Consider the following 27935-nt stretch of genomic DNA (forward strand, 5'->3'; position numbering starts at 1 on the left):
CCTCAAATACTGCAATGAAGATGGAGTTTTGAGCTCCACTTCACAATGAAGGTAGGTGGTTTCCTGGGAGGAGGAGTTCATTCAGGTGATTCACATACTATGACAGCTCTATTCTTTATTAATGTCCTTGGACTACTCTCCAGAAATGAACAATTGTAGTGACCCCATTCAAGGGAGATGCAAACGGTAAGTGAAGAATGTCCACTATGATGCTGAAAGGCACAGAATATAGAGCTTACTAGGCTTAGCCATCAAAAGTGGAGGGGGATTTCACTGCTTCATAAGCATAAGGGAAAAATGGAAAGCTAGGAGAGAAGTAAACTAGAGGACAGTGCTGGCACAGGAACAAGCTAATAATAAATTAGTGGTGAATACATTTAGGCTAGGCTACAAAATAGCAGCAATATGTGGAGGGAGGATGAAACTCTGATTTTAAAAGACCAATCATTTTATGAAAAAGGTCAGATATAAGTGCCTGCAATAGCAGGCATATTATTCTCTCTGTAGCAGTCTCCGTAAGTAGGACTTTAGCGTAAAGTACTCTTGCTGGTTGGGTAATGACAGTCCTACTCAGCATCTCTTGTTTTATATACCTTTTTCTGAGCAGTCTCAGCTTTTCTGGCAAAGGTGATATGAGCCAAAGAGAAAATACCTAACTTTTTAGGCAAAGATTTGAAGGCAAGCTTTCATAGTCTCCTAAATCTTAGGCTAGAAAATACCAGTATCTTCTTGCAGAATGACTTGAGATATACCCCTCAAAGTCATCAGATGTTTGTCATGCCTCTGATCTAGTGCACAGCCCCTTTATTGAGTCTCCATGGGCAACTTTTAGCTACCTGCAGATAGGGCCACTCTGACACTGAAAAAGCCTTTTCAGTTTTAAGTCTTTTCTTTGCAACTGTTCTACAGTTCTACAATGGTTTTGTGTGAGAACTCTATGCGACTATCAGTTCTTCGTTTCATTAGGCCCTACAACATTTTGATTATAACTTCAGAATTTTCGTCAACGATTTCCCCTGTGTATTGACTTCCTCAGCTCCTCTAACACAAGTACTTCATTACGCATTATTTACCTCCTCAGTGATTCTTACCTTCTAAAATAAACAGTAAAATATAAACTATTTAAGATTTTTTTAAAGCTAGGCTGCAAAGGCAACAAAACGTCCTCAAACTGAAGTCTGTTACAGATGTTTTTCACAGTTTGAATCTTATGGAACAGGCTCTTGAATATCCATTTTCTCCTTTCAGATTTCCCTATTATATATGAAATTTACCAGGTTACCTTGATACTGTACTAAGCATTACAATCTTTGCTCAAAGTAGACCTTAATAAGTGACTTGTCATAAGCTGTATTACACCAGTATCTTTTAAAGACACAGGCTTCATTTACACTTAGCCTGCATTCTGTGGGGATGTATAAAATTAATTAACAAACCTCTGTAGTTTATGCACACTTTTTGAATGATTTCATGTTTCCAAACACAAATGACAATGTTTTGTATCTTGAAAGAGAGCCAAATGTTTTATGAAAGGTGGGACTTTGCCATAATCAAAGCATTTGAATCCAGTCCTCCAGTTTGGAGCATTATAGAAGCTCATCAGAAAGAAGAGTCTGAACTTTGTTCATTTTCTGCGCTTACTCCTCCACACTTTCAATGTACGTATATTTGTAAATTTTTAGGTCAGGGTCATCACCTGTAACATTGCACAGAGCTGGTGTATTATAATGATGAGAAGACAGTTTAAAAGATTAATCCATTTGAACAGGAAACAAAAGATCCCTCTGCAGCAACAAATGTGAACATCCATTAAACCAGCCTAGAAACTAGGCACCATCACAAAGAGGCTGAGGTAACCAAGGACAACATCTCTTCTGGACTGAAAAGGATTCAAAAATCAATTAGCAGTTCATTTTTTAATTAAATGAAGATTTACACAAACAAACAACAGAACACTGGGGAAATATAGGCACATTTTGCCACAGAAGGGTTTCACAGTACAGACAACGGCCATCAATTCTTTATTTTCCCAGTCTGGTTTTTGTGAAGCGAAGGCAGAGCCCAGAGTCCAGTAAACCCAAACAAGAATTATCTGAACTCCTTTTTTCTTTTCAAACAGAAGAAGGAAATTACTTGCTGCTAAAGGTATTCAGACTAGTCATTCTGCAAATGATGCTATGAAGCTGATTGGAAGAGAACGTGTTGTAGCATAATTGCCCTATTTCAAAGCATTATCCTGTAATAACAATCTGCAGCATGGCTGTGCTTCATTGAGAGGGAGCGAGTGCTACATCCAGCATGCACCTCAGTACACACACATTCCAGAGAAAAACACTCTCCTTGTCTGCTAACGCTGGAAGGCAGCCCGTTAACCAGCTTAAGCCTTTTAGATCTTTTCAGGGCAGAGAGATAACACTCGCTTCATTGGCTGCAGCTATTTGCAATTTTCAGTTACGACCCTTGTGATTAAGCCAAGCTCTGAGCCCTCAAATCCTTTTCTGAAATAGAGACCAGCTTTTGTTCAACAACATATTAGGAAACCACTTTTGGGCATCAGCCTACAGGAATGTTTAAGTGTTAGCTTTTCAAAAGCTATCTTATTAACTCAAAGAAATCTTTTTAATTTTGTTTTGTTAAAACAGAAAACATGTTACATACAACTCTCGCAAGTTGTAGCCTAGTGTATGTAGAGAATACTTCCCTTCCTCGCTGCTGGAATCCATGCCCTTGAGTATTCATTTGTTTGCAACAGCAGAAAGTTGGTCCCGGATCCTTCCTAGACCTTCTAACATAGTGTCCAGGGTTTCTTTGCTCAGTTCCACAGTCAGTGCAGAAACAACAGGACTATTTCCACATAAGGCAACATCTTCCTGAATCTGAAAACAGGAATGCAGACATCAGCTGTAAGAAAAAGTAATTCACTTGTTTTTGCAGTGCCATTACAAAAGTCAGCGTTCAATAGATAGATTAAGAAAAATGCTTTAAGTTTGTCATCCAGCTCCATCCTGAAGGACCACGGCACATTTTCTAAGCTGTGTGCCTCACTAGTGGAGTGCACTGCCATTGACAGAGCGCAAGTAAGCATATACTGCCATGAGCATGGGGAAATTCTGAAGACACTCGTGGCAGGAAGCCACATCCATATCAAGAGCATCTTAGCAGATACTGCACAGCTTAATCCCATCGCACACACAGAAATTCTATACTGTTTATCAGGGAGTGTAGTGACAGGACAAGGGGTAATGGGTTTAAGCTGAAGGAGGGTCGATTTAGATGTTAGAAAGAAATTCTTTACTGTTAGAGTGGTGAGGCACTGGAACAGGTTGCCCAGAGAGGTTGTGGAGGCCCCATCCCTGGAAGTGTTTAAGGCCAGGTTGGATGAGGCTTTGGGCAACGTGGTCTAGTGGAGGGTGTCCCTGCCCACAGCAGGGGGGTTGGAACTAGATGATCTTTAAGGTCCCTTCCAACCCAAACCATTCTATGATTCTAAATTAAATTTTTTTTTCCTCCTCCTTTGAAACCCACCCACCCCATTTTTACTGGATGGGGGCAATCCAGAACTCTGTAGAATATAAATAGTAAGTTTAGCTATACTCCCCAAATGATAGATGTAGCCAGTGAAGGAAGTTATTAGTAATCAAAAGTCATATCCCAACTAATGCAGTCAGTTAAACATGCCGATGAGTGGCTTAGAATTAAAGGGCAATGACTTCATAATTTATCTTCTTTCTTTCTGTAGAGAACAATCTTGACCAGAGAACAAATATGCTGCCTTCTTGCAATCTCATGCAAAGAAAACTTTCCCTTGCAACAAAAAGAAGGCTTTCAGAGACATCATTCCCAGGCTCTGTAGTATTTCAAAGATCATCTCCGAGAAAGGCTGCTAATGGCCTGCCAGGCAATAGGCAAGCACCAGATGCCTGTCTGAACTGTTTTGCACTACCACTGCTAAGTCAGGTGTTCAACTTGATTATTTTGATCCTGTATCTTTTACAGCCACTGACATTACCTTTAACTGAAGCAGGCAAGTAGGGACTGCCATTCTGCTGATGCTGTCTGAAGATGTCTTGATGTCCACCCTCCAGTCCATGTCAACCAGCCGAGGCAGGGAGACTGAGGGATTAAAAAGTGGGTCTGTTAGGTCCAGCAGCACATGATGACACCTGATCCTGGAACCTATGACTATCACCATGTACATGCTTCTCCACTTCTGGCCCTGGGAAGCGTACAACTTTAGTGCTACTACGTGATTTCACATAATTTTTACTCTGCAATAAGCCAGTCTTTGAAGGCTTCCTCATGACACCGGAAGGGCAAATAGGGTTCTCCCATCATCACACGCAAGGATGGTACAGTGCAAGACAAGCATAGGTAAATTCACAAAGCAGCTGAAGGGAAGGGGAGCAGTAAGTTGTCTTCTCCAGCTCTTCATCCCCCGCTTTGTTGCCTGCAACACTCAACTAATGTTTCATCGCGAGTTGTTTTGGGACCTACATGCTTATTGCTCTGTTCTGTAACTGATACAAAAGCACACAGGAATGCTCTTAAAATCCAGCAGTATAAAACATGTTATTTTAAGCTCTCCAAACTGTGAATCAAAGCATTCTGCAATACAGCATACATATTGGTAAACTGCAGTCTTCACATGTCCTGCCAATTTGTTGAGAATATTGAAGATATCATCCTAATTAGATGTAGCTTAACAGAAATCATTCAACAGTATGGTGCAATACTGACAGCAATAGTTCAGGGCTGGAGACTCCATGAGCCTTGCAAGGGAAGGAAGACAGGTCTGACTTGGCTGCCCTGCCAAGAAATCTGCACAGGTATATCTTACAGAGAGGAGATGGGGATATTCTCTTATGATGGTGTGTACTTAATGGAGCTCACTGCACTACAAATCCTCGAGTTCCTAAGCCCCGTGTAAACTACCATAAAAACTGAGATTAACGTTCTCCCAACAAAACTCTGGCACCAACCGGCTGGCTGCAAGTGCTCGTTGTCAGTTCCTAGGACCATAATGTTTTTCAATAGTGTCTTTCAGCTACAAGTAATAAATACAATGAACGTTTGAAGAATATATTAAAGTGAAACTGAGGTAGGTATTTAGATGGGTGGCATACAGATATCTTTCCCCCTTGTTTGAACAAAACAAAGTTTCCTACTTTAATTAAAAATATAAATTTTAACCAAGAAAAAGAAACCATATTAACATTTTCATCTCAGATTTACAAGTGTTTTCTCACATAAACTGCAAACCAGAGGAAAGCATAATTACTTTTTCAACCAGATAATGACAGCAAGTGTTAAAAGACAAGGCTTGAACCATTGACTGCCCAGTGGTAAAGCACAATATGCCACCAGAATCCAGAAATTTGGAAAATGTCTGTAAGGTAGATTCCTTTCTTAAAATATACGTAAAGAAAACAAGTTTTAAGGTGCAGTTTAACAGGGCATACTTAAAGTCATTCCCACTTTGGTTCTGTCACATTTAAAAGACTTGGAACACCTCTTGCACTTTTTTCAACTCCATTTTCTGGTAAGAGCTGAGCTATACTTTCTACGTTTGAAAGTGCAGCATCCAGTTTCATGGGAAAAACAGTCCACACAAAGGCCGTAGAAACAAAGACAAACCCTTTCTGTTTCAAAAGGCCATTTGCAGCCAAGGGGCTTAACTACTGTAACTTTTATGGGGTCGATTCTATGTTTCATTCAGACTTCTTTGGAAATCCCCAGCTGACATAAACAGGAACAATGTTTCTTCAGGCACCCTGTAGCCATTTATTCTGACATGACTGTCAGAGCAGAGCTTCTGGGTGGTGCTCCAAGAGCCACACACACAGCCTTGCTTCTGGGCGGTGAAGACCTAGCTAGTGTGTCGTGCTGGTGTGTCATGCTTGCTCTCATTTCCTCTAATACATGATAATGTTAAGGATACAAAAAAAAAGCATTTATGTGTCTTGGTTACACTAGAAAATTGTTTAGTATAAGCAACTGCTGTATTTACTGTATTAGCATTATGCAATAGTTTCTTCCCTCTCACCATTAGAACTTTGAGGGACAGTGTATTTCCAGGTCTTGCCATACTGTTTAGCTGTTGGACATTATCTTCTCTGCAGGCAAAGAAAAGGGTAAGGAGGATCCATGCAGACTTCAAAGTACTCTGTTATGTATCAACTCTCATTTGCAAGCCTCTAAGTGCTACAGTTCTAAAGAAAACCTCTTGGGGAGAAAACAGTGTTGTAGCTGCATGGAACACTTAACTGGGATGTAACTCATTGCTCATGATGCTATTAAAAGTTTGCATTCCTTAATTACATCACTGTTTAGAAAGGAGAGGAAAAAGCAGAGTTATTAATATATGCAGTATACTTCCTGATGCGTAGAAGAGAAAGAATGCACAGAATTGACTAGACGTGCAAAGGTAAGGTATTCCCCAGTATATACATATCCTTTACAGCGCAGAGTTATTGAATATGGCTATCACTTAGTATTTGAATGGGAGGACAGAGTGCTTCACTTTCAAAAGTTTTACAAATACTTGATATAAACTACACTCTGCAAGGTAGCAACAGACTGAGTATTAAATGGAATTGCCTGAGGACTGGAAACAATTTAGCACAGCAGCACAGATCTGAATACAAACTTGTTGGCTTCTGCTGAGCTCTGTGATGCCACAATCATACAGCTTCCTCTAAAGCAAATGGGGGCATCCCTGTACTACATTATGAAAACATGTTACAATGCACTATTCTAAACACTAAACTCAAATGACCTTAGGAAACATTAATTGCATCAAGATGGGATCTACTACTTACTCTGACTTGCTTGTGCTTCATTCCTCCAAGCAGAGCTGTGAAAAAGTGGAGAAGAAAAAAACAGTATCAGTAGTGCTTTGAAGAAAAAAAAAAAGAGACAAAAAAGAAAAAAAGGTAGGGAAAGCATTCAGAGTGGCTTATGCTGACAGAAGAGTCACCAGGGCTGCAGCAGTAAGCAGGAGAGAGAAACTGCCAGTGCTACTGAGGAAAGGCTATCACTGGTGAGCAACGGTAAGTAAATTGGTGACCAACTATTGGTTCTTCTGTAAGCGTGGCTCACTTATGGCATATACTATTCAGCCCGGTTTTATCAAAGCAATGGGCTACCAGTGAGACGTACAAATATGTAGAACAGCTATCCTCTGCCGCCACCTCATGTATGCTCTACCCCCAGGCACCCCTTAGTTGCCTCCACACCTAAGCCAACGTGGTAAGTGGACGGGCATCTAGATGCTACCCAATCAGATTTTGTAGTGCTGAAATCTATTCCTCTGAGTTTTATCATCATCTGTAGCATTTTTCCACCACACAGGTGAGTTGTTGAGATAAAAGGGGCTTTGCATTATGTTAATGAGGCCCCCACCCATTCCAAACGTCTTGGGAAAACTCTCTGTGCCCATGGCTGTTTTGTTTGCCATTCCACTCAGATAACGTATTTCATTCAACACTGTTCATCCCAACCTGTGTGATTATGCCCAAGGCATGCACAAAATTCATAGAAACAAGACTTTGCATGCTGCCAACTATCTGCATATCAAACCAGATACATAGGCTTTAACTTTCCAGCTGAAAGCAAATGGCAGATGGGTACACTCACATATTCTCCAAGATTATCTTAGTCAAAAGGTTTTTCAGATTTTGGTGGAAGTTTTCTGGAAAGATAGAGAGGATATCTTCTGCCCTTGTCAAACCACGGTACACGACGTGCCTTGTGAGGTTGTGCAAAGCAGATACCAGCTGTAGGAAAGGAAGAGGGGAAAGGGCTCTGCTGCGTTGAAAAGCATTACATACAGGTCGGGATGGGCCTTCGGTAGCCTGGAGAGACACAACTTCTGCAGTGAGACCGACACCACCAGGGCCTTGGACATCCAAGTACTGTCTGACAGCTTTAACAGGTTCTCACTGTCCTCTAGCATGCACGCCTCACGCACTTCCCTTTTGCCTCCCTGTAAGGCCCCTCCGGGCTGTGCCCCCGGAGGGGGGGATTGCTTCTACGGAGCACGTTTCGTTACTTTCGTCCTTTGAAGCCCCGTGGCGCCGCGCACCTTTCCGAGGGCCTGGGCCAACCTCTGGGCTGGTGCCCACTCCCGGCGGCTCCTTCCGTCCCTGCCGCACAGTGAGGCCCAGGCGGGCAGCTCCCATCCTCCCGCTCCTTCCGACGCGCCCCGCTTCCGCGCAGCGGGAGAGGGCACTCCCGAAGGCACCCCGCTCGCTGCCGCGCCTGCTGCTCTTCCTCCCGCCGGAGCCCGGCGCTGACCCGCCCGTTTCTCACCTGCAACGCTTCCTCGGGGCCAGCGGCGAGGCCGGGGCAGGCGCGCTGCGCCAGCGGGCCGAGGCCGGCGGGAGGGCTGGAGAAACACTCCTGGCACAGCTGCCGCACGGCGTCCTTCGACGGCGCCTGGCGGGGAGCAAAGCGGGGGGGCGCTCAGCCGCGGCCCGGGAGAGGCAGCCGCGGGACCGGGCGCCCCGTCCCCTGGCAGCTCGGCGGCCCGCTCACCTTCAGCAGGCTCTGCAGGGCAGCGAACTCCCCGTCCCGCACCGCCGCCATCTTGGCGCTGTCAGCTGAGCCGGGCGCCGAGCTCCCCTTGGCGCTGTCAGCTGAGGCGGGCGGAAGGAGGACCAGGGCGGTGAGGCTGGGCAGGCCGGGCGCTGTAGTCCTGACACGGGAGGGGACGTCGCGTTATCTCGGCCTCAAACTCCGGCCCCGCGTTGAAGGCTTAGCGAAGCGGCCCCCGCCCGCTGTGGAGCGGGTGGGAGTGCGTGGGCCGTGCGAGGGGGCCTACGGCGAGAGCCCGGCCGTGCAGCGGCACTCGGTAGTGAGGAGGCCGGGACGGGGGCAGGCCCTAAATACCTGGCCTTGCTCTCCTCAACCTACTCATTTTTTTACTGTCAGTGTAAAGCTCTACATTGGATGCAGAATTTAGCTGTAAACACTTATTTTCAGCCAGTGGGAACTGAAGGCATAAGATTTATCATGGTGCTGCTGCAATGACATGGACCATTATCTTAGCAAAATGTGTGTATCTTTCACTTTGTAAAAGATTTATATAAGTCCTTTCTCTGAGAGAGAAAGTCTTCTCTTTGTCTTATGTAATTCCCAGCACATCTGGTTCCAGGATACCGGTAATCTATGATCTTTCCCCATCACTACTTGTGTCACAGCACCCCCATCCTCATTTACATTTGCATGGTTCTGTAAGCAGAATAATACACGGTAAGAAATGCAAATATCTAAATGCTGTTTGCACTGGGCTTCACAAGTGTGGCAGGGAAAAGTGCTTCCTCTTGCAGAGGAACTGATTTCCCTCTCTCATGCTGGGAAACGTTAAAAGGCAGAAGAATCCAAAGGGAGAGGGTTTTATTTTCCATCATTTTTCATGAGCAACAGGAAACAGAGCTCTGCGGGAACTGTTTTGGGGTATGAGTTTACCATCTGTAGCCTCTTGAAATTAGTTTGTATGATTGATCAGTTTGGAGAGCTGCCATGTATTTTGCTGCTTTCTCTAGCACTGTGTCACCAACAAATCTAACCCAGCACAGGCAGCACGTTAGGTAAAGCTGAGGGTCTGCTGTGTGGAGTCATCTTCGTTGGTGGGGCCCTCCTGGAAGAGCTGGTGTGCTTCTGAGTTTAGGTGGCAAGACCAAGTGGGCAGCAGGTGTTGTGGACGGTAATTACTTATCCAGGTGACCATACCATACAACTCAATACTCTGATAAGAAAAGGAAAATGAGCTACACAGATGACATTGTCTATTGCTGCCTGAGATGAAGTATCTGAAAGATTTGGTGATGGTCTCTCTTTTATTGATGCCACAGTGATCATTTTCCACCTACACATATACGACAGTATGTGTATATTATACACTGGAATAGACCAGAAGATGAAGAGAAGGATGGTGGATCCTAATTTTTGTTTCCAAAATGAAAGATTTGCAGTTAGTGGGCAAAAGAATAGCATCCCAAAGGAAAAAAGAAATGGGGTAGTGGTTAGAGGTCAGGATTTAAGAGCTAGGAAAGTGGAAACTTGTTCTCTTTGTCACCAAAGTTCGGGAATAAAAGAAAACTCCTTAACACCAATTTAGCATTAAGAAGCAGGCATTTCCTTTTATGGCAGCGCTGGGTGTCAAGAGGATAGTTCCTCTAATCAGGCATAGCTAGCGCTGGTTCTCTTGTCATATTTATACACAAATTTTACAAAGATTACAAAGTGGTACACTCGCCTTTACTATAATTGGTTCATATTTCTTCGCCTAGTATGCAAACTAGAATGCGTGCTCAGTTCCTTTCTCCACCTCTGTCTTTTGAGTAGGTGGTATAATTTGGGTAGGGGGCTTATGGGTCGGTGGTTGTGGGGACCCTGGCCCAAGTTACCTTTCCCCTAGTTTCTCAATACTTCGGTGTTGGTAATTGTTTGCTATATGCCTCAGGAAGATAAGGATGCTCCTGGAGGCAATTAGTGTCCTCCCTTCCTGACAAGTATGTACATAAGGACCTTGAAGTGTCTTGTAGCTCCTCCTTTTTATCATGATGTGTGGCAGGTGCTCATTCTAAGAATCGTTACCCTTCTACCTAAAGTAACAATGAATAGTTTCTTATCACATATAAGCAGGCCTTTGTTACAGTCCTATCTTTTTTGCTAGGGCATTTATTAATGTCAGCAGTAATCTTAGATTGTGAAAGGCTAAACAGAATGAAAGCAGTATGAAAAACCAGCAGTGTTACAATCTGAGCAAGTAAGCCTAAAGGAAACATAGAGATTGTTCATGGGATATCACTTAATATTGTAACTGCATCATTGACCTCTTATAATCTGCCTGCTTGCCTTGTTCCCGAACCAATAAAACAAGCATTTTCTACAGTCAGAGGTAAGCAGAATTTTTCTAAGCAGTAAAACTTCTGAAATGCTGTATCCAAGTGGGGAAGAGGGTCACTTTTTTTCTAAAGCAATGACTTTACATGACTTACGTAAAGTCAGATTGATCCATGCCTAGGTTAAGGACTTAATTGTACAGAGTAACTTTGTCAGACAAGTAGGTGGAGAGATGCAAAAGGAGGGTGTGTGTAGATAACTGCCTTTGCTAACTATCATAGGAGTATGTGGCAAGAGAGAACATTGACCTGTGAGTCACATATTCAGAACAAAGATGCTGCTTGTCAGTAAGCACAGCTAGCATTGTACTGAATTAGGTCTCCAGTCCACCTCCTATTGTTGCCATTTCCTTACTCTGGGAGCCTTCTAATTATGAGGAAATAATGTCACGTTTGATTTAATATAAAAATTGAAATGCTGTTTGTAGCTCATGGTCAGAAGCCAACAGAAGTGCTTAGTAAAACATTTATCTGAGGGTGAGTAGATTTTTCTTTTCTCTCCCCTCCCCTCTGTCTCAAGGTCCAGACCTTCAAAATCAGATTATAAGGGGTGAAGGGTGAGACTGCATCATGTAAGGAAGGCTGGCCCTATGATCAGTGTGCTTATCAGGAAGTTTTGAGAAATACCATTCGATTATCTGCTGTGCCAGAGGCAATTCTCTCCGAGTTTGTAAACAAAACACTTAGATGAATGAGATGGATTAGATGACCTCCTTAGGTCTTCTCATAGCCCTTTTTCCCGTGATTTCATGTCTATATTACCCAGTGGGACTGGCCTGTGAGCTCTGAGCCAACAGATGCATCTGCACAGCATTATGTGCAGGAATTGGCTTGGATCCCAAGAGCTGAACTGTCGTTGAGTTTGAAAATCAAACTCTGCTTCTGAGTTGGGCAAATTTGCCTGCACCCAGACCTGGGTGATACAGCTATAGTACTGACTGATTTCTCTCTCTCTCTGTTGAGCCAGCCTGCGGTATCTGCAAACTGTCCTTCCTGAAGCAGTGCAGATATGTGGGCAATAGCACTGCAGGGGGCTGGGTGAGTGGGCAGTCTCTGGGCTACGAGACTTAAATACTGTTGATATTCTAAATTCAGGATCCCCTGGACATGGGGGTGTGGATGTATGGGTATGTGTACTTAACTGCTGTCTGCTGTTCCTGTCTGTGACCTCTATTTCCAGCCATGTACAAAAGTCTCCAGAATTGGTATTTCATGTGGGGAGAGACAATCAGGGACCCTGGCTCGGAATCACTTGAATGAGAAGAGAGGTGAGGCAAGAAGGGATAACTTCTGAGGGCTAGGTGGGAGGTTTCTTTGGGAGTTGGGGACTTCCTGGGGCTGCTGTAGGAGAACATTTCTTCATTTGCATTTTCACTTAATATAGCAAGTTGTCCTAGTTTTCTGTATCTACTGGTACTTGGCAAGGAATATCCAGGGGGAATTCCCTTTTTGTCAGGTATATATACAACTCACTCTGATGGACTCTGAGGGATTTAAACTTTTCCCTACCAGGAAAATATCAGGAGGGAAGTTGTCTGTGTGCCCTTTGGCTGTTTTAATGGAGAGGGACTGTCAACTTTTTTTTTTTAAAAAAAAGAAAGAAAAAAAAGGAGAGGAAGGTAAGGGGAAGAACTGTGTGTATTTCATATATAGGCATTGAAAGAACTGTGTGCATTTCACATACAAAGTATGTATCTTCAACAGAAGTCAGCTGTCATGACAGAATAAATTCTGTGATACCACAAGGCAAAAAATGAAAAGATAGAAAGCTGAACTGAAGAATTTCAGTAAGTCAGTGTGAAATACGCTCTGTGTTTTTACATGTAGCTATATAACTCCAATGACAGATAAACACAGTGCAAAAATGTCATCCTTGTTATAGTCCATCAACTAAAGTAAGAGCCCAAAATAAATGTATCTGACAGGGACTGTGTTGTGAGGAAAAGTCAGTCTTGGTGTTCCTAATATATTCAAGGTGAAAATAAGCATTAAGCAAACAAGTAACTTGACAAAACCCATTCCAGCCAGTGCTCTTTTTCTCTTCCCCCCCCCTTTTCCCCCCTTCCCCCCCCTTCCCCCTTTTTCCTCTCAAGAAGTAAAAAAGGAAAGGAATAAATTTAGCTTCCTGGGAGAGAAATCCTTGAGATATTAAAGATTTGATGGGAAGAACTATTAGGTTTTTACCTGCAGTGTAGCCTGTATTCACTGGAGCATCTGTTGCAGAACAATGGTCTCTTCCTTATGGGCTTTCTGCTGCAAGGCAAGGTTGTATTCTGTAACTGCACCCTGCTGGGCGTGTGCAATTTCCCTGCTGCAAGGAAAAGTGAAGCTGTTCTCTTGCCCTGAAGAAAAGAACTCCATACTAGGTGATTCTGATTTAGAGATTGAGCAAGATAAAGTGTAAGACACATAATTTCCTCTGTTACTTTTGCATTATTTGGGGTTTTTTTTTTAATGGTGATTCTTTAGCAAAAAAGAACAAATAATAGGAAAGAAATATTCACAAAGCATGCAGGCAAGATTGGGTTTACTAGTACCAGCTGCCTACTTGGAGTCATATTCTCCAACCAGGACTTTGCCGAAACGTCTCCAACTTTCTAAAGTCCCATTTATACTATCTTACATATTAATGGCTATGTCAGTCTTTCCATGCCAGGGCTAGGGCAGAAATTTCTTCGTCTTGTCACCTGAAATCATGCTTAGATATATTACCAGGAGGGCAAATTTCCTCTTGATGTCTGGTTGCATCGACACTAGTAAACTAAACAGTGGCAGAGAACATTCCTGAGGCCTTTACTGTTAAATTGCTAGTGCTGTTCTTTGCATGGTTTCCACTCACTGTCACTCTCACAAGCAGCTCCAGGGTATGAGTCAGGAGTTGGCATGGACTAGGAAGCAACCCCAACAAGCAGTGTGCATGTGGCCACCCCGTCCAAGAGACCAAGAGCCAAGTAGCTCTTGCAAACTGTTCTATATCCATTGATCTATGGGCCAGAAAACAGTTCAGAGCATGTTTAATCTACTAGCACAAATTTTGCTTTCATGTTCCTGTCCTCACCCCTTTTGCTCCAGTTAAAATGAGCTTTCCAGCAGATGTGGTCTCTTTGTTCCACCTAACCCACTATGTGAACAGCAGTCACGGGAGGTTACCACAGTCCTCCTCAGCTTTTATGCCTAAGGGCAGAGAGAGACTGTGGATTATGAGCAGGTATAAAAGCTTAAAATCCAGGATTTTAATCCTCAGGCTACAAAACCTATGTTCTTTTAGGTATGTCAGCAGAGCCCCGTAGGGGAGGTGCAGAGTGCCCCTGCCAGAGGTGTTTTTCCTGCCCACGGGTTTCTTGCCTGCAGGCTGCCTGCATCACTCAGCTGGGGGGCAGACTTTCATCCATGCTGGAGGTGCTGCTAGCAGAGCTATGATTTTTTTTTTCTTCATATTTCTAGCTAGCATTGCTGTGTTGACAAAACTTTGTAGACAATTTTGACACTTCCCATATCTAGTAAGGGAGCAACCTTCAATTTTAAAAATGATTAAAAACTGCCCTGGAACATAGGACAATAGCAAGTGTCTTGGCACCTTGACTCAAAAAGTGAGAACCAAGCATGTCCTGATTGGCCTTGAGGTGATGACCAATGTAGAAACTAAGCAGCAAACAAGATAGATTCACTTCTCCTTCGAAGTGTGGGAGAAAAATCCTTGTAAAATGGATGGAGCAAAAAACCAACAACGAATAAAATGCAGGATGTTTAAACTGCCAGCTGATCCTTTATTAGGATGCAGAAAGCCTCTGACTTCAATAGGAAATGTACATTCCTAAGGATTTATTGGTCATGAAAATAGTGATGAACTTAGAGAAACCATAATAGCCTCCTCAACCAGGCAGATTGAACTGGCTTGAAATGTGAAACGTTGCCAGTATAAAAATGTTGGCTACATAAGCAAACACCATGCCCTCTAACTGGTTTAGCTCTACTGGCAAAACACATGAAATACAGCTAGCTGCATCAAAAGATAAGTATTTTGGTGGTTAAGATACTCAGGAACCTGAGTGATTAATGGAAGCTGAAAAGCTCACTAGATGCTGTAGGAAATTTCATGCTAATATAGCTGCTCTAACACAATCTCAAAAGTACAGAGAAGCCTTTAGAACATAAAGATCTGTTTCTAAACAGTAACTGTTTCAGGTGCTTCAGATGCTTCTGCTTTGGCCCTTTTGTGCTTATTAAATGCAGGTGCCAGACATTGGTTAGATACCGGCAGGTCTCTAAATAGACACGAGGGTCCACCCCTGCTGAGAGCTCTGCAAGCCAGGAGTCATGTGGACCTATAACTCAAACACCCTACATGCAAATATCCTGAAGAAGGGCTTGTGGGAACCAAATCTTGTCCATTTTTTCCAGCTGTAACAACTGGACTGAAGGAAAAAAGCACTACATTCCTGTAGTGTTTTCCAGGTAGTAGTGATTATTTTTAAGGTTGCTAGTGAAGGCAATACACCCCAGCTACAAAATAATACATTGGTTCTTATTATTTATGTTATGGCTACAGCTAAGGTTTTCACAGTTCATACACAGAATAGAAAAAAAAAATAGTGCATAGCCCCTAAAGTGTATGTAATGCATGTACTTTGAGACTTGCTTATAAAAGTTTACCAGTTAGAAGTTAGGAACTTTGTGTTCTCTTTCTTTTTGTTTCTTACTAGATAAGGTAAGGAAAAGGCATATGAAACTGGTAAGATGGTGATGCATATCCAGCACCAGAAATCTCTGCACCAGAAGTTCTCCTGCTGTATATTGAAAGAGCGCATCCGTGAGAACATTTGGCGTTAAACCACTGGGGGACAAAGATAGAAAATGTCTGACAATTCTGAAAACAAACAAACAAAAAGGTGAGGAAATATTTTATTTTATTTTATTTTATTTTATTTTATTTTTATTTTTTTTTTCCCCTGTTAGCAGAAAACTTCTGGAAATTCTGACAAAAATTAAAGTAGCTGTTCTAAATATATACATATAGGAACAAAACTATTTACTTCTTTAGGTATTAAATATGCATTATTACATAATAGCATGCAGAGATTTCTGCTAAGAATATTTATGGCATAACATAGTACCAATTCTTCACTTCTAAGCAGCTATTCACATACCTATCCTACTACTGTAGGGGTATTTATTGTCTCTTTTTCCTGTTGATATCTCTAAAATAGAGGGATATATTTCACAAAGCATTAATATTGTGGACTTGTAAACAGAATGGAAAGTCATAGCCATAGGACTAAGAAATAATATGTAAATTAAAACTGATGTTATAATGCAGATAGAGAAGAAACTCGGTTTTTGAGAGCTTGGAATATAATCATGACATTCCTATGTATTTTCATTGCACTTTGATTAAATAAACCATAGCATTAAAGACTGGAAATAAATCTGGCCTCCACTATGTGAGAACTGTAATTGCTCAGTACCAGCAATTTTACAGTGTGTTGTCTTTATTTGAAATAGCTACTATGATGAATTCTAAAAGCCTGTAGTGCAACAATAATAATATAATTTTAAAAATAACTCTAAAATTTCTCTGCATTGTGAGTGAAAATATTTAATATCAAAGCAGATTTTTTCTGTTTTCAAAAAAAGAAATAATAATTTGTCCTTGTCTTGCATTTTAAAAAAATAATGAAAATAATCAGGGAGCTTTGCCCATTCCTTTTTCCTTTACTTCCATATGTTCATGTCACAAGGTGAGAAGCTGATACGATGTCAACAGCATCCTAATGCTCATAAGAAAGAGCAGATTCCTAGTAGTAAAGTTACTTATCCTTTTCCAAATTAGAAGATGCAGGACTTAACTCCTGAATTAATGCAGTAGAGATACGACATCAAGTATAAGTTGATCAAACTGGATGTAGACTATGTGGTGACCTAGAGAAAAGCTCCGTGCCCCAGCCAGTCTGCAGGTAAGCCCTGCAGAGTTTCAGGGTACAGGATTTCCAAACAGTCACCTGTCTGCCTGCTTACCAGCTCCACAGGAGAGTCAGCAGGAGAAAAGCCTGCTTCTGCAGCATCCACTAGGATGCAGACATGCATTAGCTTTGAAACATCTTTGTCTTCAGCCAGTTAAGACAAGAGACATGGCACTGGGGTGTTAGAGCATCAGACACACCTTCCCTTCTCGCAATCCAGCTGCAGAGACAGCTGTATCCAGTAGAGGGAGAGAGAATTGGAGTTATAATTTCTCTGGATGCTACAGCAAGATTTGTCACAGCTTGCCTGTCAAAGCCCTTAGATTTCTCTTAGGTAAAAGATGGCCAAGGCTACTTATATCTACTTTTATGAAGAAGTTTCAGATTTACAGACAGAAAGCACTAAGTATGTTTGTCTTTTTGAAATAAAGCACCAAGCAGTTAAAAATATTGAAAAGCTATACAAATGAGACTAATTGACAGCAACCTTTGAATGTGCATTGATTTATACACCTTTGCAGGCATGAAAACAAGGCTCTTGCATTTAGCATTTTGACACATACTTCTTTTTTACTGCAATTCAGACAAATTGATTGGTCTGTGTGATTAGGGAAAGTTTCTGTATTGATCACTGGACCTGATGGGTAATCCTTGCCTTAAGGACTTGTCTGTTTTATACTCTTTCCATCTTAAAATTTCCTACATTTATTTCTGTTGGTGAAACCCATTAATTTTTTGAAAGTGAGAGTAGGGTAGGACCATTTGGGGGTACTTCATGGGCATGATTAGCAAAGTTAGCCTGACTCTGCATGGCTGTGCACCCTGTGCGTTGTCAGCCTGTTGTCTGTTGCAGTGGCTAAACAAGGTGCAGGTAATGTAAAATCAAGATCTTTCCTGTTTGCACTCATGTAGCATTTGGCCCCATCCCTACTTGCTAAACAGTTATCATCCTGACAAGTTTTTATTGTTATGATTTTTTAAGGAATGGAGCAAACCCATGTGGTTAATACTTGGGTTTGTACTCCGGTGTCAGTGCTCAGTCGTCTTTCAGATGACAGTATTCCTTCCTCCCTGGCCTCTCAGCTGAAGCAGCTAGTGCCTTTTCAATGTGAATTGGTGATACTTGAGACTCTTCAAATGGGACTGCAAATTAGAGGGTGAGGCCACTGCTGACAGATGTGATCTGTAAGGCTCTGTGCTAACAGATAATCTCTGTGTGCTATGTAAGTCTGTGGACACTTGTTGGTATTAAAACTGGAAAGTGAGCAGCCTAGCACTGTTGTGAAGGCACTTGCATATTAATAGTTTATCTAAACTAATTTTCTTCCCCCCCTGCTGCAAGATGGTCCCCATAAAATTTCATAGACAGGTCAGACTGTGCCATTTCACAAGATCATGAATGTGTTCAAACTGCAAAGTGTCATCTGGACAAAAAGCAGCTGGGTATTTTCCAGCAGAAAGCATTTGGCCTAAGCATAATACCAAGTTTTTAGAACTTTCTTTATCCAAGGTCTCATCCTGATGTAACGATTCATTGATGCTCACAAAACTCCTGGGAGAAAATTCTATGTAACGTATCTCAAATCAATGGAACTGCATCTGTTTTTTTAAAGCAAATTAAAGCATGCTTTGAAACATTTTCCTTGAGGTATTTGCAACCCTGACACCACAGCAGAGTTAGTTCTGGCAAGACAGAAGGAGCAAGCCACCAGGGACAAAAGCAAGACATTTAATCTCTCTTAGAAAAGCAAAAAAGTCAACAAGCCACAGAGTTGGCAAAGGATAAATATGAAGTTTAAAATTCATTAAAGGGGACATTTCTTTCTCCCTGCTCTCCTTTTGAATGTCAGTGTCCCTCGGCATGACTTAGCCATGCTGAGGCTAGACAACGAAGCAGAGGCCAGCACCAGCACGGGCTCCCAGCTCTCCCCTTCAGCCACTGAAGGTGACCACCACCCTGTGCAAGCAACAATATGGAGGGGATGGCAGCAAGGGAGAGTTTGAATATGCTGAATTTCATAGGGTAACTGCAGTTGACAACAGCTGCCAGAAAGGGCTCCTTCAAGACATGGTACATAAAACAGCAAGCCGCAAGCACACACGTTTCAGTTGCATGGTTTCTTTCTTTCAACAGAGGCACTTACCTTCAGTAGCAAGTAGTTAGTAGGATCTATTACTGGGAACCAATACTGGCAGGAGAGCAGTTTTCTGCACGGCGATGGGGCCCTAGGCCACCTTGGTGACCTCTGGCCAGTTTAGGCTTCAGAACTGAGTGAAACATCAAGGATCAACTCTGAGAGTGCAGTGATGCCAGTATCAATAAATCAGCTGTAGCAGCATTTCATCAGTTTAATATTCTGTATTCATTACAAAGTTTGCTATATCACAGCCCATTGTAATCAGCTGCAGGCACAATCCGAGGTCACTGTGACACAATTCTCTGTTTAACCATTTTTACTCTGCTGAAGTTTCTTGCTTCCCTTCCACTTTTCCACAGCCTAAACCCCACTTGATCACTGTCCTCTGCACTGCCTGGCTTTAACCACTGGGTGCCAGGGGCCTCCCAGCAGGAAGCCACTCATGCACTGGCTCATCCCCCTGCAATGGGAATGCTGCCTGCAGATGAACAAAAGCTTGTGAATAAACCAGTGTGACGTTCTCCAAAGCAAGGTGTAGAGTGTAAGTGTAGAGCACACAGAGCTGCTGGCTTCTGTAACGTGAATTGCTTGTAGATTTGCAGGGCACCACACAAAATGCACCAAGAGGCCAGTGTTCAACCACTGCTTGTGCTCAGTTTGCACTTGTGATAAAGGCAGATGTGTGAAACGTGCTGGGCTGTTGTGTGCACCCTGGGCAGTGGCAGATCGAGCTGGCCTCAGGAACTTAGGTACTTCAAGAAATTGCACTTCCACATTCACCTTGTGTCACTGGTCCTGCAGCCTAGGCTGCTTGCAGAGCTAAAAAGTTGTGACTGTGAGCCAGAGCTGCAACAAGAACCCCATCAGTTTATTTTGCATGAGAATAGGCAAGAGAACAGTCACCATTAGCTTAAATTGCATCTCAGTAAGCAAAAGGATTCATATCCCATTATCAAGGAAATGCTGGAGTCATTCAGGCCCCTTTTGCTGCAGTTACTGCCTTTTATTGGTTTGAAATGACAATTATGAAGGGCTTATTTCAGCCTTACTAGGTAGGATTGTCTTTTCATTCTATGTTAGTATGTTGGCTAGTTCAAGGAAGTCCAGGTTTAAGTGCTAAGAAATAGTAATAAAATCATAAAGCCTCAATTTATTTCAACAATGCCTTGATCACACATATAATTGCAACAGAAAACATTCAAAAAGTAGTTTCTTTCTCTGATTGTTTTGGGTGGCTTAAAACTCAGAAAAGATGAGATAAACCCCATACACTCAGAAAAGCCTCTAGTAATGCCTCAAAACAGAAGGGCAGAATTGTAAAAACTAAGAAACTGGAATATAAGTTTTATCCCTCTTTCTTCTGCTAAAGCTCTACCTCATCACAACCACATGCTTAAATTACCAAGGCATCATAAGGGTAAATGTCCTTCCCTGTATTATTGACATCACCATGGACTATTAAAATTAAAGGGCTCTTTAAAATATAATTGATTTTTCATTATTTATCTGCTGCTGGCACTGTTCACTTCCTCGGGTGTAAGTAGTAAATCCCCAGAAGGGTGTTTCATATCTATATAAATGTATATTAGATGCTTCGCCTGTGGCCTTTTAGAAATAGTGCAAATGCAGCTGTGTTTGTGCATCTATAATTTCAGGACATGAGCCAGCCTCTCAAAGAAGCTTCCTGTTGGCAGCCTATACTTTACTGTCTTCTGCAGAGTTTTGTAAAATATCTGATATTAGTGACCAGGGTGTGTGAGGCGACGAATGCTGTGGACTAATGATCTGCTCTGTCGTGGAAATTCCTCTCTCAAGTTATTCAGAGGCAAGAGGTGTCATTCAGTGTCTTGAACCTGCTGTGGCTGGCCAGTTGTGGCTACAGCCTCTGTGTGTGTGTGCATGTGTATTTGCACACACATATGGGGAATAAGGGCTCTGATGAGGACTCCTATGACTGTCAGTACTAAATAAGCTGGCCTGAGACAGCCATCACCCTCACATAGATTTAGTTCTTTCTAAAGAGGGAATAACGCAATTTCCTCACTTGACGCCTATCATAAACTAAGAGCGCATTGTGTGCTGTGAGAGCTGCTTAATTTTATGCTTGCATTTCTATTCACCTCAGAACAGCAGAAATTATCTGATTATGTTTAGGCTTCAGATTATGTTTACGCGAAACATTATGCCACAAACAAATTGAATCCACCTAGCTCTCTGCTGGCCTCTTACAAATAGGATAAGAATGAAATACAAAATAGTACAAACCAATTACCTTTCTTTTAAGGAAAGCTCTTCGAGCAGATTATGTGAGATATATGGAAGGAGTCTTCATCCCCAATGCACGTCGTCTATTGCATAGTAAATGCAGCATGTTTAACAGAAATTAATATCAACTTTCTCTAGAAGAAATACCTGTAACCATTGTGTTTGCATTTATTGTATCTCAGAGTTCCAATTCCCAAAGGAATGGTTTGGATGGAAACATAACGAGCTTCATTTGAAAGCAATGAAACCCTAAACCCTGCATTTCTTTTGCCAGCATTGGGACTATTTCAGTCAGAAACAGGCTGGGATTTACCGTGAGCACTCTTGCAGCATGAAGTGCCAAACAGAATGACCTACCAGCAGTGTTCATACATGTATTTGAACATACATAATGGGGTGAGTGTGCCTGGGTGCAAGCTGGTCAGTGAGCTCTGCCCAGGCAAGCGCAGCATGAGGAAGGAGCGTGAACAGGCCTTCGCAGTGCAGGACAGGGGTGTGGTACCACAGGTAGGGTGGCCAAGCCAGAAATACCTCTGTTGACTTGCCCTGGGCCATTTGGGACCCTAGTGGCAGGCAAAAAATCATAGAATCATAGAATGGTTTGGGTTGGAAGGGACTTTAAAGATCACCTAGTCCCAACACCCCCACCATGGGCAGGGAGACCTTCCACTAGATCAGGTTGCTCAAATCCCCATCCAACCTGGACTTGAACACTTCCAGGGAGGGGGCATCCACAACTTCTCTGGGCAACCTGTTCCAGTGCCTCACCACCCTCACAGTGAAGAATTTTTTCCTAATATCTAATATAAATTTACCCTCTTTCAGTTTAAAACCATTACCCCTTGTCCTATCACTTCACACCCTGATGAAGAGTCCCTCCCTATCTATCCTGTAGGCCCCCTTTAGGTATTGGAAGGCTGCTATAAGGTGTCCTGGGAGCCTTCTCTCCTCCAGGCTGAACAACCCCAACTCTCTCAGCCTGTCCTCATAGGAGAGCTGCCTTAGCCCTCTGATCATCTTCGTGGCCCTCCTCTGGACTCACTCCAACAGGTTGATGCCTTTCTTGTACTGGGGACCCCAGAGCTGGATGCAGTACTTCAGGTGGGGTCTCATGAGAGAGGAGTAGAGGGGGAGAATCACCTCATTCGACCAGTCGCACTTCTTTTGATGCAGCCCAGGTTGGCTTTCTGGGCTGAAAGTGCACATTGCCAGGTCATATTCAGGTTTTCATCAGCCAATACTCCCAAGTCCTTCTCCTTGGCTACTCTCAATCCATTCTCTGCCCAGCCCATAGTTGTGCTTGGGATTGCGCTGATCCATGTGCAGGACCTTGCGCTTGGCCTTGTGGAACTTCATGAGGTTCATGCAGATCCACCTCTCCAGCCTGCCAAGGTCCCTCTGGATGGCATCCCTTCCCTCCAGCATGTCGACCACACCATGCAGCTTGCTGTTGTTGGCAAAGCTGCTGAGGGTGCACTCAATTCCACTATCCATGTTGCCGACAAAGATGTTAAACAGCGCCGGTCCCAATACTGAACCCTGACGAATGCCACTTGTCACCAATCTCTACTTGGACATTGAGCCGTTGACCACAACTCTTTGAGTGCGACCATCCAGCCAATTCCTTATCCACCAAGTGGTCCATCCATTGAATCCACGTCTCTCCAATTTAGAGACAAGGATCTTGTGCGGGACAGTGTCAAATGCTTTGCATAAATCCAGGTAGATGACATCAGTTGCTCTTCCCTTATCCACCAGCGCTGTAAGTTCATCGTAGAAGGCCACCAAATTTGTCTGGCACGATTTGCCCTTAGGGAAACCATGTTGGCTGTCACCAGTCACCTCACTATTTTCCATGTGCCTTAGCAGAGTTTCCAGGAGGATCTGCTCCATGATCAAATATGATGGATAGTGGCTTAACAACTTCATCTGCCAGTTCCCTCAGGACCCACAGATGCATCTCATCAGATCCCATGGACTTGTGCACCTTCAGGATCCTTAGATGGTCTCAAACCTGATCTTCCTCTACAGGAAGACTGAGGCAAAAAAGTCATTGAGTACCTCAGCCTTCTCCATGTTTGTTGTAGCCAGGTCTCCCATTTTGTTCATCAGGAGGGTTTCTTTTAGTTTGCTTTGCTGTGCTATGTACCTGAATAAACCCTTCTTGTAATTTTTCATGTCCTTAGCCAAGGCCTGGACTCTGAGGTCATATCCCTATAATCTCCCCAGGATGTGTATCTCTGCCTCCACTGCCTATGCATTTTTGTTTTGTGTTTGACATGATAGCCAAGGTTTCTTTCTCCTGAGTCCACAAGGCTCAGGAGAACTATACCTTCTCTAAGAAAGACCAAAGTCAGATTTGGCCAAAATCTAAGTATTTTATTTCATTTCAGTGTCTCACAGCCTTTGATGTTCATTTTGCTATTCTCCTAGAGGAGTCAGCACAAGTTCCCTCCTCATTAAGAAATGGAACAGACTGGGAACAACGAGGTACACCAAGATAAAAGCATAAGTGTATTTTCAGAGCTGCGGGGACCCTAACTCTGTAATGGCAACAGGCATGGAGCGGTAAGCATGAGAGAGATGTTTGGAGTTGAGAAGAAACAAAAACGTTTTTCATACATCCTTTTGTGGTGCTGCAGGCAGCACTGTCCTAGGCCACACAGCCATGCTCTGCTGTGCCCAGCAGCTCTGCATCTGCAAGGGATGCAGAGCGGTGGCTGGGACACTGTGTGAGGTACAAACTAAGCTGTGGTGTGGCGGGGGGGGCTGTCAGTGAAGTGACTCTCACGCTCAGCACATGAGGTTTGGCAGGTCTGGTTTGAAGGAGGGCAGGGTAACAACAGGAGTGAGTGGTGTGGGCAAGGGGTGGCAGGCCAGCACCCTGGCCGAGGGGGACAGAGGCAGCTGGCAGAGACGGGAACTGTACTCTGCATCAGTTCCTCACATCGGAAAGCATGAAGTTCTTGTGTTTGTACACTAAGTACCCCATTGGTTCTTTTTAATTTCATTGATTTAAAAAAAAAAAATCACAACAGGCTATGGTGATTTCATGGTAAATTCAGAACATTTTATGGCTTTTCCTCTCGGTAAACTGCAGAATGGAGACTGCAAAAACCCCAGCCTCTTAGGACATGCTGTATTTAATCCTGGCAGCCAAGATATGTAGTTTGATGTGTTATCTGAATCTTTTGCCATGCTGAGAAGAGCACCAAAGCATTGGTGTGCTTGTTGTTTTGTTTCCTGCTGACTGGTACATCTGGCAAACAATCCGACTTCATTCCTTGTCCCCACAATGACAGCATTGTACAATGCCACAGATCAGCATCAACTGATGCATGATACCTCATGGTACCAGAGAATGAATCAAAGGGCTACTGAGGAGTGTCACAGCCTTAAAAAATGATGTAGCTGAACCTAGAATTTGTTTTGTTTTGGTTTGTTTTGATAGCTGTTTTTTAAATCGGGCTCCCTAGTATTTCTCTGTTAAAAACATCTTCTGACATGGTTATAAAATTACCTTACTTGAAGTTGGTAAACCCAATGACCACGACTCTAACATCAACCCTAGGAAGCCATTCCTTGGCTTGTAGCTACTGATGTTGCCCTGTCACTGGGGTACTTGGTTGCTTTTACCCAGGCTGTGCATCCTCACTGTGACAGGTTGTAGTGGCAGAAGAGCCACTACCTGGGGAACAGGAACTCAGGAAGACAACTGCAGACATGGTTGTATTGGTAGAGTGTTCCTCTGGCAACTGTGTTTGCTGAGGATTTGTGGCAGCTCAGGAAGAGAATCTATGCATGCAACAGAAAGGCTGGACATCGGTGGCTGACTTTACAGTTTTAGCATATCCACATACCATACAAATCTGTGATTACAAAAGGCAATGTAAATACAGTGGTGTAAGTCACGCCTTAAAGGATTCTCTGCTGTAACTCTTCATGCCAATGCTACGTGGGAGCATTGCTGCCTGAATTCTCATGTTGTGATATCTTGCCAAGACACAGTAATGTAACATTATGCAACTTCATCATGCAGTGACACAAATACCATGGAGCTGAAGCACTACTTTGAAGAAAAATTGCTTCCACCAGTAAAAATATTGCTTAAATCAACATAAACACAGGTTTTTGGTAGTAAAGCGGCTTAGTGTCACCAACTATTCTGAATCGGCATGTCTGGAAATTAAGCAGAAAGAATCCTTGTATCTTCAGATACAAAGTGTTATAATTTACAGAAATATAGTTACTTTATACCTCAGGAGAGGTGCCTAAAAGTAGGACCTCATGTATCAATCTGGAAACAACAGAACCACCTGTCAGTCTGTTATGCCTTTTCTCTGCATTGTGGTTGTAATGTGAAGTGAGGTAAGTGTGGCACAGAATATAAGCGCTACAGCAGTCCCGCCAGCAATACTTACAATGTGTCTTCACCAGTGTTTTAGTTCAGATTAGAAGTGTATTTTTTGATGCAAATCTCCCCATCATCTCTGTTGCCTGTGTTTCGTTTTGTATCAGGGCCTGATTTTGGAGTGCAGGGACCAGATTCTATTGAGTGAAATTAAATTGAAAATGTTACCCAGAAGTGCACCTAGCGTGCTCAGACCTCAATAGGCATTCAGTCCAGGGGACCCAAATGAAGGTGGTTTGAATTGAAAAAACCTGGAATATGTATAGTGTGCATGTCAGATTCTCAGTATCAGCTGTGTGTGTAGAGCATCTGCTCTACAGATTTTTGGTCTACTTGACCTTTCCATGCAGATGTAACCTTACCTGATTTTTAAGAGGAGTTGAGAGGACCTAGTGAAAATCAGATTCTTAATTTTTTCTTTCTTCTTCCCCATATACGAAATGGACCAAGTGAAATTTTTGCTTTTCCATAGACTATGATCATTAGTGAATTAGTACTTACACAGTATCACAGCAAGTGACATGTCATTGCTGTAATTGTACTGATAACAGTGAGGAAAAGACGTTCTTTTATTCCATACCTTCTAAAATATCTCACAACTTCTATAACTGGTAAACAATTGTTGCTGAAAATGCAGCCACTTCTAGAGTGGAATGTGTCAGCTGAGTCAGCACATAAAATTGCAATATAACTATAGAAAGAGGGGAAAAAAGTGGAATTGCGAAAAGAATCCCATGTCCTGGGTAAAAATCAGCATATTGCAACCCAAATTGGATTTGGACTAGCGTTTGCCTCTGCTTTTATGATCAGATTCAATGTGATTTTTAAGTACTCAGGATCCTCCCAGCTACATTTAATTAGGAAAAATAGTCTGGAAATGCTCTAACTCAGTAAACTGAGGCAGGGGCAGAAGTCCCAGAGAAAAATGGTTTGTACAGTAGAGCAGAAAGAGTACTCATAGCATCCTTGATATTTTTCCTGTCTGCATTTCTAAAAGGAAAGACATTTGAGATACTGGTTGATGTAAGGACTTACATTGTTAAACAGTGTTTGGAGAAAAAGTGGGATGTTAATTAGTTACAGAAAAATATGCTGCATTTTCACACTAGAACTTTTTTTCTTAAGCAGAAACAAACAGGAAGCATAACCCTTTCAATATCACCACTGATTCAGATTTGATTCAACTAGGAAAGAAAAGTCTGTAGTAAAAAAAATAAATTAAAAATTAAAACCCCCTCTTTCCTTCCTGGAACAGGAAATGTAAAAATAGGAATAGTCTACTTCCAAATCCTGCTAAAAGAGGTGAAAATACTTCTTTTTTTTTTTTTTTTTTCTGGGGGGGGGGAAGCTCTGCTTTGGTTTTCAAAAGACAAGTATAATGACCTAACCAGTTTCATATATAAGTATGCAGCATATTAAAAAAGCTATTTCTTAAGTGACTTTCAAAACACTAAAGCACATAGAGATCCTAACTTCCTTATTTTCAAGACTCCTATCAGAAGCTCCAAAACAGTGTCAATCAATTCAATCAATCTGTGAACTATGAACCACTATCAATCCATAAAAAGTAAGAGTACAGGCAATGGAATACTTGCTGACTTCTGACTGTTGGAAGCCAGCGATCAGTACCAGTACAGATTATAACATCACAGCCATTGTAATTTAATTTTTCTAAAATTACAGCATTTTATTAACTAGATGTCAGATGCTTTATTTATTGAGCTTCTAATTGACAAACATGAGTAGTATATAAAATGTTCCAGAGACTCCCCACCCCCCCCCCCCCCAAAAAAAAAAAGTATTTGTCTTGTTAATTACAAAAGGTTGAAAACTGCTTTTCTTATGGCCCAGGTTTGGGCTTGGATATTGATCCTCAGTTAGAAACTTCCTGTCCCAATTCTCTCTTGGTCAGCTTAAAGCCACAAATTGAAAAATGGATGCCTTTTAGTTTTTCATATGTTGAAGAGAAGCTTCATGTTCAGAAGACTCACTAATCCAAATAGGTAAGCCTCAAATACTGCGCAGTTCAAACCCCAGGCATCTTGACGTGGGAGCCTCAGAGTCTAAAAATCTCCTTCTGCTGGAGTCATGAGAATCGCTGTGTTTGGACAACTGTTCCCATTTCTCAAGATAAGGAGGCAGGAGAGAAGTTTTTAGATTTTTAGGTCTGATATGTGGCCAGTGACTTGGCTAAAGCAGCAGTCACATTTGGGGGCACTTGAACAGATGAACCTCTCTCAAAATGTTGAGGACA

The 27935-nt window shown here is 42.5% G+C and overlaps 2 protein-coding genes across 3 annotated transcripts in view; one reads left to right on the forward strand and one right to left on the reverse strand.

Annotated features, from left to right (window-relative positions):
• Positions 1-1901: 1901 nt before the first annotated feature.
• On the reverse strand, positions 1902-12169 carry COMMD9 (COMM domain containing 9). 2 transcript variants are annotated; one of them, XM_054827132.1, is made up of 6 exons: positions 8536-12169; positions 8311-8436; positions 7636-7775; positions 6819-6853; positions 4010-4113; positions 1902-2876 (listed from the first exon to the last, which is right to left on the reverse strand). In XM_054827132.1, the coding sequence occupies exons 1-6, from the start codon at positions 8584-8586 to the stop codon at positions 2736-2738; spliced, it is 597 nt and encodes a 198-aa protein (XP_054683107.1). In that variant the 5' UTR covers positions 8587-12169; the 3' UTR covers positions 1902-2735. The 2 variants fall into 2 exon arrangements, with proteins under 2 accessions (XP_054683107.1, XP_054683106.1); XM_054827131.1 differs by having other exon boundaries at positions 7636-7853.
• PRR5L (proline rich 5 like) overlaps positions 12039-27935 on the forward strand; it is a 79169-nt gene continuing 63272 nt past the window's right edge. The window contains exons 1-3 of the mRNA XM_054827127.1: positions 12039-12175; positions 15611-15796; positions 23704-23838. The gene's annotated coding sequence lies outside the window, so the exon portion shown is untranslated. The remainder of the gene's footprint in view (positions 12176-15610; positions 15797-23703; positions 23839-27935) is intronic.

This window comes from Grus americana, chromosome 5 (genome assembly GCF_028858705.1).
Source record: "Grus americana isolate bGruAme1 chromosome 5, bGruAme1.mat, whole genome shotgun sequence".
Classification (NCBI taxonomy): Eukaryota; Metazoa; Chordata; class Aves; order Gruiformes; family Gruidae; genus Grus; species Grus americana.

What these genes read in the sequence shown, in the direction of transcription:
- COMMD9 (XM_054827131.1), bottom strand. Translation starts at nt 8,586, where the DNA reads ATGGCGGCGGTGCGGGACGGGGAGTTCGCTGCCCTGCAGAGCCTGCTG. An exon ending in CCCTGCAGAGCCTGCTGAAG is followed by an intron (nt 8,437 to 8,535) that starts GTGAGCGGGCCG and finishes GCTCCCCGCCAG; the next exon opens with GCGCCGTCGAAGGACGCCGT. An exon ending in TGAAGCACAAGCAAGTCAGA is followed by an intron (nt 4,114 to 6,818) that starts GTAAGTAGTAGA and finishes TTAATCCCTCAG; the next exon opens with TCTCCCTGCCTCGGCTGGTT.